Source organism: Ctenocephalides felis, unplaced genomic scaffold, assembly GCF_003426905.1.
Source record: "Ctenocephalides felis isolate EL2017-DRISC unplaced genomic scaffold, ASM342690v1 CF-g0.4_SCAFFOLD_03572, whole genome shotgun sequence".
Lineage (NCBI taxonomy): Eukaryota > Metazoa > Arthropoda > Insecta > Siphonaptera > Pulicidae > Ctenocephalides > Ctenocephalides felis.
Window position 1 is genome coordinate 35,952,927 of NW_020539726.1, and position 15,086 is coordinate 35,968,012.

At 30.6% G+C, this 15,086-nt stretch overlaps 1 protein-coding gene and 1 pseudogene across 1 annotated transcript; one reads left to right on the plus strand and one right to left on the minus strand.

Moving 5' to 3' along the window:
- LOC113388429 overlaps nt 1–6,339 on the plus strand; it is a 16,747-nt pseudogene extending 10,408 nt beyond the window's left edge.
- Nucleotides 6,340–11,519: 5,180 nt separating this feature from the next.
- LOC113388430 (zinc finger protein 2 homolog) lies at nt 11,520–13,417 on the minus strand. The gene is made up of 2 exons (XM_026625807.1): nt 13,078–13,417; nt 11,520–13,030 (listed from the first exon to the last, which is right to left on the minus strand). The coding sequence occupies exons 1-2, from the start codon at nt 13,391–13,393 to the stop codon at nt 11,520–11,522; spliced, it is 1,827 nt and encodes a 608-aa protein (XP_026481592.1). The 5' UTR covers nt 13,394–13,417.
- Nucleotides 13,418–15,086: the final 1,669 nt, after the last annotated feature.

Here is a 15,086-nt window from a genome sequence, read left to right on the forward strand (position 1 = left end):
GGCAATAGTGGGCGGTGTTTGACAGGTGACAGATGTCATATAAATTTATGCAAATTACAAAGAAACGGCTCAGCCGATCGTCGCACAAAACTAAAAAACGATAGTCCTCATCGAGATATTAAATGGCTTTTAAATTTCTGAAATCGGTTTAGGCGTTTTTGAGCAAACGTCGATGAAAGTTGTAATTTGACAAAATGCCAAAAAATGGTACTAATTTTTGGAAACTTTGACGAATTTTTAAAGCTAAACGAGTTGTCGTAGGGCCGTAATATTTTAGTATGATCTATAAGACTATGGTATCAACCGCCAAAAAATAATAATAAAAATCGTCGAAAAAATTGTTTTTAACACTTTATATAAGAAAACGGTCGGCTGATATTACCAAAAACTAATCAGCATGATTCTCAACATCATCTTTCAAACGGTTTTTGAATTTTCAAATCGATTCAGAATTGCGGGCTAAAACGTGGATGATTTTTTTTTTCACTTTTCTGCTATTTGCAAAGAAACGGCTTGGCTGATCGTGGCGAAAAATTGATAAACGATAGTCCTCATCGCGATACATCGAATGGTTTTAAAAATTTTGAATCGGTCTAGTCGTTTTTGAGAAAACGTCGATTTTGGGTTAAAAATCTGTTCACACAACACACACACACACCATACTTTTTCCAAATTTGGTCTCATTCGATTCAGAATGGCTTGAAACGTCGAGAAAACGTAAAATTACGAAAGGATTTTTATTGAAAAGTTAAAAAATTTAAAATTGCCAAAATAATTCAAAATAAAAAAACATTTTTCATTTTTTTTAAAAAATTTACAATTCTCAAAGATTAATTTTTCAAAGTCAAAAGAATACGGAAAGTTCCAGCAAATTTGCGTTAAGACACGATGCCATACATCACTAGTTGTTTATTAAATTAAAGTTAAATTAATTTTGTTTATTTAATAAAATATTAATTTGAATTTGAATTCGAACCGAAGTGAAGTTGCAAACGAAATCAAAGAGTAGATTCAAGATGGCGATACAAGTTTGACAGGTGACAGCTGTCAACTGTCAAACGTCAAATATTTACATTACCTCGCAATAAAATAATTAAAAGTGATGCAACAATTATTTTCAAAATACAAAAGTGTAAAAAATGGGCGTTAAAAATATATAGTTATACTGCATTCTGATATGCTGCTACATTATGCTCTCACACCAAAAAGAATCTGTAACAAACAATTCTTTGGAAGAAATTATACACAAACACTTCTGCCAAAACAGATTCCATTACTCTTTTATCAAAAACCAGTCTACCGCCTGATCAAAATGCCACAATTGAAAATCCTGATCCAGTGCTTCCTGAAAAGGCTCCGCTGAACAAGAACAAACACAGCTCGATGTCTATATTTTTCGTGCTTTGTGTGCTGGCTTTAGGGATTCTTGTAATTCATTTCATGTACAAACAGGGTTTCAGTATTTACCTGAAAGTATGTTGAGTTTTTCTTAGGTGCTTTAATCGGCTTGATAATAATTTAATGTCGTCTAAAAATATTGCAAATTGGAAGAATGGAAGAAGCCTTTTCACCCACAGCGTTTTCTTAGTGCTTCTACCGCCTATAATATTTGAATCCGGGTATAATTTGCATAAAGGTAATTTTTTCACAAATATTGGTTCCATCCTGGTGTTTGCTATATTTGGAACAGCCATATCAGCCTTTGTTGTCGGTGCTGGTGGGTATTTACTAGGAATGGCAGATGTTTATAAACTTAAGCTTTGTTGAATCCTTTGCTTTCGGTTCATTAATTCTGCAGTAGACCTGTAGCTACCGTAGCTATTTTCCATGCTTTAGACGTGGACCCAGTTTTAAACATGTTGGTGTTCGGAGAAAGTATTTTAAATGATGCTATTTCATTGTTTTAACAACTGCAGTTTTGGAATCCAACAATCCTTTAATGACGACTGCTGAAGCTGTAGTCTCCGGTTTAAATAGGTTTTGTTTAATGTTCTTTGCTTCGGCTGGTATCGGGTAGTCTTTGCCTTAATTAGTGCTCTTTTGTTGAAACATGTTGATCTTAGAAATCCGTCTTAGAGTTAGGTATGATGTTGGTGTTTACTTATGCACCTTATGTTTTGGCAGAAGGAATTCATTTATCAGGTAAAAGATAATATTAGAACTCTAACTTTAGACTAATACTAAATACTAATATATCAAAAATAAATGTATTATTATGATTTTAGGTATAATGGCGATATTATTCTGTGGCATTGTGATGTCCCATTACACACATTTCAATTTATCAACGGTTACACAATAACTATGCAGCAGACGATGAGAACGTTGGCTTTTATTGCAGAAACTTGTGTGTTTGCTTATTTAGGAATGGCTATATTTAGGTAAACACTGCTGCAATAATAAACAGTAATATAATATATAACAGTTTTAATTATAATTTTACTGTTTTTTGCCAGTTTTCGTCACAGAGTGGAACCTGCCTTAGTTATTTGGAGCATTGTACTTTGCTTAATTGGAAGAGCTGCAAATATATTTCCTTTATCCTGGCTTGTGAATCAATTTAGGGAGCACAAAATCACTAAAAAGATGGCATTTATCATGTGGTTCAGTGGTAAATAATGATGTACACATTTATATATGAGATTTTCATACAAACCACATAGGCTGGGCCATATAATATAATATAGCATTATATATGAGATTTGCATACAAACCCCAAACACTAGTCCATATATAATGATGTCTAAATCAATATATACATTTATATATCCAATTTACATACAAACTACAAAGACTAGGCTGTATATAATGATGTATAAATCAACATATACATTATATATGAGATTTACATACAAACCCCAAACACTAGGTTGTGTATAATGATGTATAAATCAATATATACATTTATATATGAGATTTACATACAAACCACAAACACTAAGACATATATAAATGATGTATGAATCAATATATACATTATATATGAGATTTCCATACAAACCCCAAATACTAGGCCATATATAATGATGTTAAATCAATATATACATTTATATATTCATTTGCATATAAACACATACACTAGGCTGATAATGTATATAAATCAATATATACATTTATATATGAGATTTACATACAAACCCCAAACACTAGGTTGTATATAAATGTGTATAAATCAATATATACATTTATATATGAGATTACATACAAACCACAATAGACTAGGCCATATATAATGATGTATAAATCAATATATACATTTATATATGAGATTTACATACAAAACCCCAAAACACTACACCCATATTAATATAATATATACATTTATATATGAGATTTACATACAAACCAAAACACTAGGCCATATATAATGATGTATAAATCAATATATACATTTATTTATATATGACATTTGCATACAAACCACAAAAGCTAGGCTATGAATAATAAGTACTTATTAAATTAAACAACGGCATTCTTTTTTGCACTATTAATCATTTTAAATTCTACGTACGTTTCGGGACTCGGTTTGTTCCATCATCAGTGCAATAATTTATATTTAATCACTAAAATATGGACTAGAATGTCGAAAAAAACTATGATTCGCACACAAAAAAGAGTGTCATAAAGCCAAATATTAAATTATTTGAACATTATCGTCAAAAACATTTGACATTTGACATTTGACGTATGAGCCGCCGGCCAATGTTTTATTTTAAAAAAACAAACATTCAAAACAAAAAAAAAAGAAGAAAGAAGAAAATAAATCAATAAAAAAATAATAAAAGAAATTTATATATAAAAAGAAAAAAAAAATAAAAAAATAAAAAAAAAAAAATAAGAAAAATAAAAGAAAAAAATAAATAAAAAATAAAAAAAAAAAATTAAAAAAAATAAGAAAAAAAAAAAAAAAGAAAAAAAAAGAAAAAAAAAAGAAAAAAAAAGAAAAAAAACAAAAAGAAATCAAAAAAATAAAAAAAAAATAAAAAAAGAATAAAAAATAAAAAAAAGGATAAAAAATAAAGAAAAAAAAACAAAAAAATTAAATTAAAATGCAAACTTTTACGCGTTTTGGAAATAAATTCTCACCTTTCCCACAACCTTTGGATTAACACCAATAATTCAAGACTGAAAGTGGCCAAATCGTTCAGCCGTTTTCGAGTTTTAGCATACGAGCTCGATTGTCATATATATATATATATATATATATATATATATAGTATTATATATATCAAGTTATATATATCAAGAACTATCAAGTATATATATATATATATATATATATATATAAATGTTTTATTACTTTACAGGTTTGCGAGGTGCCATATCATATGCACTTTCCTTACATTTAGAATTTTCTGATGAAACACGTCATGTAATAATTACAACGACACTTATAATTGTACTTTGCACAACACTTATATTCGGGGGTGCTACGATGCCTTTGCTGAAATTTTGCAGGTGATAAAAATCAATTTTGATAAGAATATTTGTGAATTTTTTGCTCCAAGGCTTAAAAGCTTCCAAAGTAATAAAAGAAAATTCTCTGAAAGTTTTAGCTCTTAATATCAACATTTAGATAGTCCGCAGTTCAATTGAAAGTTTTGTATATTTATTATTAAGTAAATTCTTACGCCACCTGTGATAGCATTTGTGAAACTCACTTAAAAAAATTTATAAATCACTTAACCTCTAATTAAATCCATGTGGGCTATTTAACGAAATATTTATTCATCGTGGCATCAAAATTAATTTTGCAGCAAAATATTATTTAATTGGTGATTTTGACACTCAAACTACCAGTAATAAATTGCCATCAAAATTACACAGATGGCGCAAGAATTTACTTAATGATATATGTTAATAACGAATATTCAAAACATTAATTGAATTGCGCACTATCTAAACGTTAATATTAAGAGCTAAAACTTTCAGAGAATTTTTTAACAATTTGGAAACGTTTGAGCCTTGGGAGCAAAGAAATTCCCTATGAACCACCCTAAATATATATAATCTATTACCAAAGGCGAACAAGAAGACCCGTTCAGCCACAAGACGTACAAGACGTCAGCAAAAAGCAATAACACTGAGTAAAACCGAGAATGGGGATCAGCAATCGATTCAGAACTACTAAGTGAATTAACAACCGAAGAAGAACGTGACGTTACATTCACCCAAGTAAGACGAGGCCTAGAATTCATACGACTGGACCACAAATACTTGAGACCGTTTTTCACCGAAGATTCACCCACCAGGTAATAATATATATATATATATATATATATAATATATAATATATATATATATATATATATATATATATATATATATATATATCCCGACGATATACCGCACAAACCGATTTCGACAATTTTGCATTCGTTGGAAAGGTCTCGGGCTCCGCAAGGTTTACAGCTAAGAAAATTAGTGGTGCATGGCATCGTGCCCTAATGCAAATTGCTGGAACTTCACGCACCGTAATTAAACATTCGAGTAATGACATTAGTGAGAATTATCAGAATTATGCTTGGTTAAGTCAACGTGCAATTCTTGCCGCAGAGAATAATGATGTACACGCACTGAATTTCACCATTCAATCAAAAATTGCTGGCGATTTGGTGACATACCAATGATTCCGACTGGTCTTCCGTTTGACTTCAAACGATTGCAATTTCCTTGCGTTCGCAATAACAAGTCGCAAAGCCAATCGCTTAGTGTTTGCGGGATAAATTTCAAATAGATTTAGAAAATCATTGTTTTTTTCACATGGGCAGTTATACGTTGCCTGTTCGCGAGTTGGAAAACCATCCGCTTTGTTTGTGTTAACGTCAGACCAGAAAACAAAAAATGTGGTTTCACAAAGAGCACTTCAATGAAACGGATAATTTGCGGATTCACTTTCATTTACTTAGAGAAGTTCAACTAAAAAACACTTCATTTTGTAATCGAAATAAAATCATTACTGTTTTGTGTAATAAAATCAAATTTTTCCTTTTCAAATATAAAACAAACAAAAAATTTCTTCATCTTTCTCGCGAAACCATCTGGTGGCGAAACGGAGTTCGTCGGGTTTGCTAGTAAATAATATAAAACACTTTAGTAATAATTATTATAAATTTATTTCAATTTTAGGAATTGAAGGATTGCAAAAGCCAAATGACGGATCTTACGAATAAATGGTATCAGACTATACGAGTTAGTCCTCAGATGAGCGATGATGATGACGTTAGTACGTGCAGTACTTAATTTAAATTTAATGCTAATTGACCAAAAGTGTTATGTGATATATAACAGAGTTACCTGTATTTTAATTTATGTTTTAAGTTTTAAGATAAGTGCAGATTTGTCAGTATTTTTTCTACAAATGTAGAATACTGTTGTATAGCTGATGTGTAAATAAAAAGTAATAAATTTGATTTATTGCATTCTAATGGAATGTTTGGTTTTCTCTAAATAATACTTGAGGAAATGCAATACCGATATACCGGCAAACCGGAATACCGGTAAACCGAAAAACCGGTATAGCTGTATACCTAAATTTTTGACGGTATTAATTCTGTTATTTCGGTATTTTGCGAACGGTTAAAGCTATCATAAAATTTTTTGCACCAGCTAAGTGCTACCGGAATGTAACACCAATATACCGAAAAACCGGTATACCGTCTAAATTTGTGGCGATATTAAGGAGCACAACTAGTGTGAAATTTTCAAAAAATCGAATTTTCAACATTTCCATATTTCGATAGGTTATACCTTTAAAAATAACATACCAAAATTTTAAATCGATATCTTGAATAGTTTTTGAGTCACAGCCATCTAAAGAGTATATATATATAGTATATAGTATAACGATCATTTTATTTTTAAACGCGTTTTTCTCGAAACAGCATTTTCCAAATTTGCTGCAGCGATTACTCAAAAACAAATAAACCGATCTCTGTTAAATTTTTTTTACATGTTCTATATATAGTTCTCCGTAAAATGAACTATTGATTTTTTGATCGGATCAAAAATCGAATTTTGGCAGTCTAAAAACGACCAAAATTTTGGGTAAAGTACGACTTTTTTTTAAAAAAACGCCGTCATTTTGTCAATTTTTAATTTTTTTTTCTTTATCGTAGTTCATTTTACAGACAATATTATCTAGTTTAATGAGATTTTTTTTTTAATTTCATCCACGTAGAAGGCCGGAATCACTGCAGCAGTGAGTGCCTATTTTTGTCGCGCCGTTGGAGATCGACGATAACTTAAAAAATATTTAATTTTTTTCTCCAAAAATTTTACTATGTTTTCTTAAAACATGTATAAATATATTCCTAAAATTTTGAAATGATTGAAACAGTAGTTTTTTTAATATAAATTCCCAAAAATCACCTTTTTCTTAACCGGTTACACTAGTTGTGCCCCTTAATTCTGTTATTTCGGTATTTTGCGAACGGTTAAAGCTATCATAATTTTTTTTGCACCAGCTAAGTGCTACCGGAATGTAACACCGGTATACCGAAAAACCAGTATACCGTCTAATTTTTTGGCGGTATTAATTCTGTTATTTCGGTATTAAAACGTAAACCTCAGTTGATACAAGTTACTTTCAAGCTTGAGTTTCTTGGAATCATTCAAATTTTAAAAACCGAATTACTAGTATCAATTTTTTTTATCGGTATTGCATTCCCCCTTTACTTATCACCATAATTTTTTTAATTGCTATTTATGCAAAATGCTATATAAATATATTATTGTCTTTAAAATTTAACAGTTGTTCTATATATTAATATTATTTATCTCTATAATATAAAAATATAGCATTGCTTTTCGTATGAATAACAGACTTTTAGCTGATATCCATATGGGTTAGTTTGAATACAAAAATATTTATTTAAATTCATATATATATATATATATATATATATAATTTTATAATCTTAAAAAAATAATGTCTTAACACTATGAATATAATAACAAATATGGAATGTCACTAACGTTTCGATTTCCTTAACTTCTTATGACTAACAATAATAAAATATGCATAAAATTAACATGGCTATAAAAACATTGTTTTAAAATTCTATAGTAACATTTTATATCAATTTTAGTCTAATTTATAGAAAAATACTTTCATTTGAGGTAACAATCTAATAAATTATTTACTAACGATTAAACTATGAGTTAGTAAATAAGCATACTGTATAAATCTAATAATAAAATATGTTAAATGTTAACCCTTTCACTTGACAACCTGTGTGTACGAGTGTCGCCTTATAAGTATAAATAGATCGCAAACACGACGGTTTTGCCATGACTCCAATTTGAATTGTTTGCGCTCTCCATAGAGTGCGCCAGTAAATAAGATTTATATAAATATATACGGAAAGGGTTCATTTACGATAAAAACTTTAAAAATCCTTTAAAAAATACTTAAAATATAAATAAAGCTTTTAAACTAAACTATTATTCATATTAAGTTCTCATAACAAATCATGAAATTTTCGATTAAAATTTTCTTATAAATCTACTAAATAAATACTGAAAAATGTAAGTTATAACATTTGAACATATATACATCAGGGTGGTCCTTAATATGAATATTTTCGAATTTTCTTGCGCCCAGGGGCTCAAATGCTACCAAATTAATAAAAGAAAATCCTATAAAAGTTTTAGCTCTTAATATTAACATTTAGATAGTCCGCAATGCAATCAAAAAGTTTCTTGGTTCTTCTTCCTAAGTAAGTACTTATATAAATTTTTTGTTGTATTTTTTTATTTATGATCTAAATAAGCAAATACAATGCTATTCTCAAAATTTTGATTCACTTGTCAAGTTATAAAACAAATGGAGTTGTACTCAAGATACTTCGATTCAATTGCGAACTATCTTAAGGTTAATATTAAGAGCTAAAACTTTCAGAGAATTTTGTTTTATCAATTTGGAAGCATTTAAGCCCCTGGGAGCAAAGAAATTCGAAAAAATCCATATTAAAAACCACCCTAATATACATATGTATATATAAAACTCTTGGAATGTTTACTTGCAGCCAAATATTCGAAAAAAAGCAATATAATCAACTATTATAATAATGTACGTTTCGACGCTGTGTGCATGTCATTATTCAGCATGTTTAACAAATTTAAAAAAAATATTTTACAAAGTTTTAAAAAAACATTACAAGACTACTAGAAGACCAGAAAAAATATCAACCAAACTAGGAAAAAAAACAACAGACGATTTTTAAAAATAAACATTGAATGCAATAATACAATAAAGTTAAATAATAAAATGAAATTAACGAAAATAAAACAAAGTATTAAAAATATTAAAAAAAAAACAGAACTTGGAAGTTTTTTTTAAATAATTGATAACATCATAAATAAAAAAGAGCTGAATTACGTGATACAAAATGCTAAAAACAGATACAGCAAATTTCTAAGATCACATTGACTTTCTTTATGCTAAATGTTAGTATTAAAAGAATGATTTAATAATAATATGTTCCGAAAACATAGTTTTGTGTTGATTTGGATTTTTTGAACTACAGATATATTGATTTATTCTCTTGCAAATATTTTGTGAACTTTCACCAATATAACATCAATTGCAATCGTTACAATTTACTTTGGAAACACCTTCAATAATACGCTTATATTACATCATTTTTATATATCTTTACGTTTCAAAAGTTTCTGAACATTTTGGAATACCTTAGAAAAATAAATAAGTGTGTGTTTGGTGTGTGCGCATTTCTTCGTCCACGTTTTCGGGCGCACGGATCAACCGATTCAAATGGTTCGAAAAACATTTGATCCCTATTGATAGGGAGATGTGCTGATTAGTTTTTGGCAAAGACAGGTCCAGCCGTTACGGAGATATGGAGCAAAGAGTGCAGAAAATGCAAATCGAGTTTTTGAGAGAACGGAGCATCCGATTTGAATGATTTAAAAAACATTCAATTCGTAATAATGGGGAGAATTGGTGATTAGTTTTTGGCAAAGGCAGGTCCAGCGGTTTCGGAGATACTGAGCAAAGAGTGCAGAAAATACAAATCGAGTTTTTGAAGAAAAAGGGATTTCCGATTTGAATGATTCAAAAAACATTCAATTAGTAATGACGGGGAAAAGTGGTGGTTAGTTTCTGGCAAAGGTAGGTCCAGCAGTTACGGAGATACAAAGCAGAGAGTGCAGAAAATGCAAATCGAGTTTTTGAGAGGACGGAGCATCCGATTTGAGTGATTTAAAAAACATTCAGTTTGTAATTATTGGGAGAATGGGTGATTAGTTTTTGGCAAATGCAAGTCCAGCCATTTCGGAGATACCGAGTTAAATGTGTAAAAAATAGAAATTGCGGAGAGGAAAAAGCTTCCAATTCGAATGATTTATAAAACATTTTGCATGCGATTAGTTGAGAAAAGCGATTTTTTTCCCGAAATAAAATTTTTTTTTTTTATTTCCATTGTTCTAAATATGAAAAATGATCCGAATTTTAATCACATTTTTGGCTAAAATTCTAAAGCTCACTTAAATACTTTAAATAAACAACTTTAACTTTGCAATTCAGTTTATATAATTCTTAAAAATATGAGATAAGGTCTTTCAATTCTAACACGACTTGATCAAGTTTTGTTTATTTACTTTCATATGTTTATATAAACGCCGTCGTCCAATTCATAAGCTCTTATATTTTGTCTATAAAATAATAATAAGAATAATAAAAGTCGCAATATTTATAATAATCTGAATCTAATTTGAAAGCATTTGAGATTCCTCAAATATTTCATTACGGTACGGGAAGTTCTAGCAATTTGCCTTAAGGCACGATGCCATACACCACTAGTTAGTATATTTATTTGTATGTTTTGTCCTGTTTTAGATTTTTACTTGTTATATTTTCTATTACACTCGTAAAAAATGTTTTTGTAACTTTGTGGAATTTGTTAAACATGCTGAATGATGACACACATACAGCAGTGTCGAAACGTATAAATAAATAGATATATATATATATATATATATATATATATTAAATTTGAGTTAAAAAGTCGGGCGTCACATCAATAAAAATAGTATGAGTGTTTTTAGAAATATATTTAAAATCCATACGTTTCGGCTAGCATCTTAGCCTTCATTCAGTGGCAATCAATTTAACTATAAAAATTAGAACTAAATGAAATGTAAGAAATTTCATAGAAAAACAATAATAATAATAATAATAATAATGATAAAAGACAATTTTGTATCCTAATATAACATATGAAAACATTAGTAATCCGACGTCCGACGTCCGACTTTTTAACTCAAACTAAATATATTATATTAAATATATATCATATATATATATATATATATATATATATATATAACACAGAATTATATACTTTATTCTCAAGTTCCCAAAGTAATAATTGTTGACCATAGAAAATTTACCCGCATTATCCATATGGCAACTTTTTAAATACTTATCACAAAGACTACTGTCCTTTATTACCATCAATGTCAGCAATATCTCGAAAAAAAAAATTAAAATTTATTTTTCAATTTGTAGTACCTTTATGCATCTCCAAATGCTCCAAATAATTATCATTAACAGTAAAAAACTTCCCGCAAACCTCACAAATAAACCGACTTTTATGCATTTTCATATGCTTTTTCAACAAACTCGCAAGTCCAAAAAATTCACGACATTGCGGACACTGATGTATAGTATGATTATTAAATTTATGACTCTTCAAACGCTCATTAGAAATAAAACGCTCTGGGCAAACATCAAGGGAACGGTAATTCCCCGTGTGCCCCATTTTGTGCCGTTTAAGATCTTGGGATTTCAGGAATTTTTTATCACAAAGGTCGCAACAATGTTTTTTTTCGCCTGTATGTGATCTGATGTGCTGTTTTAGACGGGAACTACTAGGGAAAGCTTTGGGGCAAAAGTGGCACCGGTAGGGACGTTCGCCGGTGTGGGATCGTTGGTGCAAATCTAGGCCTGCTTTGGCACGAAAACCCTTTCCACAAGGTTGTCCCTGGATTTGAAAGTCGCATACAAAGGGTTTTTCGTTGTTGTGTATCCTCAAGTGCACCCTGAGTTGACCAACGGCTATAAAACCGGCACCGCAGACATCACACTTGTGATCCTTTTGACCCGAATGGGTTTTCATATGGATAATAACACCGTTGTACGTAGCAATTTTTTTACCACAAATAGTACAAACATACTTATCGTTAGTGTGTGAACGCATGTGCTCTTTTAGTAAAAAAGATTGTTTGTAACTTTTATCGCATAAGTCGCAGGCGTAAGGGCGCTCGTTCGTGTGGGTTCTGAGATGTCTCCGCATTTCATCAGGACGTTTGAATTCTTTGCCGCAAAAATTGCATAAAAGTATGCGTTTTTCTTTGTGGGCTTTTAAATGACGTGCCAGGGAACAGGAATGGGAAAAAGTTAAGTTGCATACTGGACAAGATTGTATGGCTAATTTTTTGTGCTCGCCCGAGTGCACGCGTAAGGCTTTTTTGGTGTCGAAGCTTTCGAAACATTTGTTGCAGGGATATGCGCCCGGTTTTTGCACAAACTTATTTAAATCTGGAGGAATGGTATCGATACATTTAATACTATCAGGTACACTAACAGGGTCATTATTATATTTAATACTATCGGGTACGTTAACTGTGTCTTTTCCCCTATGAATTTTTAAGTGTCTCGTCAACGAACTAGAATAACCAAACGTTTTACCGCAAATTTTACAACTCAAAGACGCAGGATGATTCTTATCATTATGTATTTTTAAATCCTCAATGTGATCGAAGGAATGTGAACATTTACCGCAAGGATAATCGCCAATGGTACAAAATAAATTATTTTGAACTACCTGTAGTAAATCGATGGGATGAACTTCTGTTTCCGAAGACAGGATTGTATTGACGTCGTTGTTGTTCAAAGTGTCTTCGGCAAAAGTTCTTTTATCGGTGTCTTCGACAAAAGTTCTTCTATCGGTGTCTTCGACTGAATTTCTTTTATCAAAGTCTTCGACTGAAGTTCTTTTACCGGTGTCTTCGACAGAAGTTCTTTTACCGGTGTCTTCGACAAAAGTTCTTTACCGGTGTCTTCGACAAAAGTTCTTTTATCGGTGTCTTCGACAAAAGTTCTTCTATCGTCGTCTTCGACAAAAGTTCCTTTACCGGTGTCTTCGACAAAAGTTTTTTTATCGGTGTCTTCGACAAAAGTTCTTCTATCGTCGTCTTCGACAAAAGTTCCTTTACCGGTGTCTTCGACAAAAGTTTTTTTATCGGTGTCTTCGACAGAAGTTCTTTTTTCGTTGTATTTGATGTAGTCTCTTAAGATTAGATCGGATTCTTGACACTGCATTTTGAATTTGAAGGCTTTCGTGATGTTTTCAAGGCACTCGTAACACATTTTTTCGGGTAGTCCGTCGTTTGCTTCAACCTGAAAAGAAAACACTTTGTTTTAGTAAAGACATAAAACAAAATGAAGTATAAAGTTTTAATTGTGAAGAGTAAATTGTAAGTAAAGTGTAATAAATTGTAAGTAAAGTGTAAAGTGTAAATCGTATGTAAAGTATGAATTGTGAAGTTTGAAGTAAATTTTAAGTAAATTGTAAATTTTAAGTAAAGTGTAAAGTGTAAGTAAAGTATAATTTGTAAGTAAATTGTAAAGTGAAAATTGTGAGAAAAGTGTAAAGTATAAATTTTGAGTATATTGTAAGTAAAGTGTGTAAATTGTTAATTGTAGAGTGTGTATATTGTTATGTGTAAATTTTAAAGTGTAATCTGTAAGTAAATTGCAAATTATAAATTTAAATTGCAAATGTAAATTGGAAAATGTAAATCAGTGATCCCAAACTTATTTCACCTACCGCCCCCTTTCCAGAAAAAATGTTACTCACGCCCCCCTTACAACTTTCCGAAGGAGAAGTTTGTTTTCTTCAAAAAATCCGATTCGCTAATTTTATGTTTTCTCGGCGTTTCAAGCCATTCTGAATCGAATGAGACCAACAACTGGACAGCAGTATGTGTGTGTGTGTGTTTAGATTTTTTGCCGTAAATCGTCGTTTTCTCAAAAATGGCTGGACCGATTTCAAACATTTAAAAGCCATTCGATGTATTTCGATGAGGACTAACGTTTCTTAGTTTTGTTCGACGATCGGCCGAGCCGTTTCTTTGTAAATAGCAGAAAAGTGAAAAAAAATTCGTCCACGTTTTAGCCCGCAATTCTGAATCGATTTTGAAAATTCAAAAACTGTTCGAAACATATTGGTTGGGAATCGACCTGATTAGTTGTTGGTAATGATCGGCCGGGCCGTTTTCTTGTAATAAAGTGTTTTTATTAATATAAGTAGTAGTAATTAATAAGTAGTAGTAATTTTTTAGACAATTTTTATGTTTTTTTTTTGACGGTAGATACCACAGTCTTATAGATCATACTAAAATATAGCGGTCCTACGACAAGTCGTTAAATTTTAAAAATTCGCCAAAGTTTGCAAAAATTGGTATCGTTTTTATCGCGTTTGTCAAAATTATAACTTTCAACGATGTTTGCTTAAAAACGCATAAACTGATTTTAAAAATTTAGAAGCCAATCGATGTATTTCGATTATAATTTTAATGTGATGGAAAAAGAATGACGGGAGGTGCGCTCGTACCTACGGTAAATTTGTTCGCAAAAAGTAATAAAGGTAGTCGCGTTAAAATTCAAGCAATATTGGATTTAGACTAGGAAATTAATACTATATCAAAATCGCTATTCCAAAAATTACGCGTTTAATCTCAATCCACGAGCCTTAAGCTCCACGGTGCTGTTGGAATTTCAACGAAATCGAATAATTTTTCTAAATAAATTTAGAAATATTTAATGAAGATGGTACATTTGCGACAAATATAAATGCCTTTGCGCTTACGAAAACATCGAGTCTACTACCCGCGCAGGAAATCCAAATTTCTAAACTAAATCTTCCTAATGGATTAAAACTTTTGGATTACACTTAAATGCACACAAAATGAAAATTAAATATTCCGTGCGATGTAGATATCTTGATAGGTGTTGATACGTTTTTTGAAATTTTAAGTAACGAAAGAATTATACTAGACCC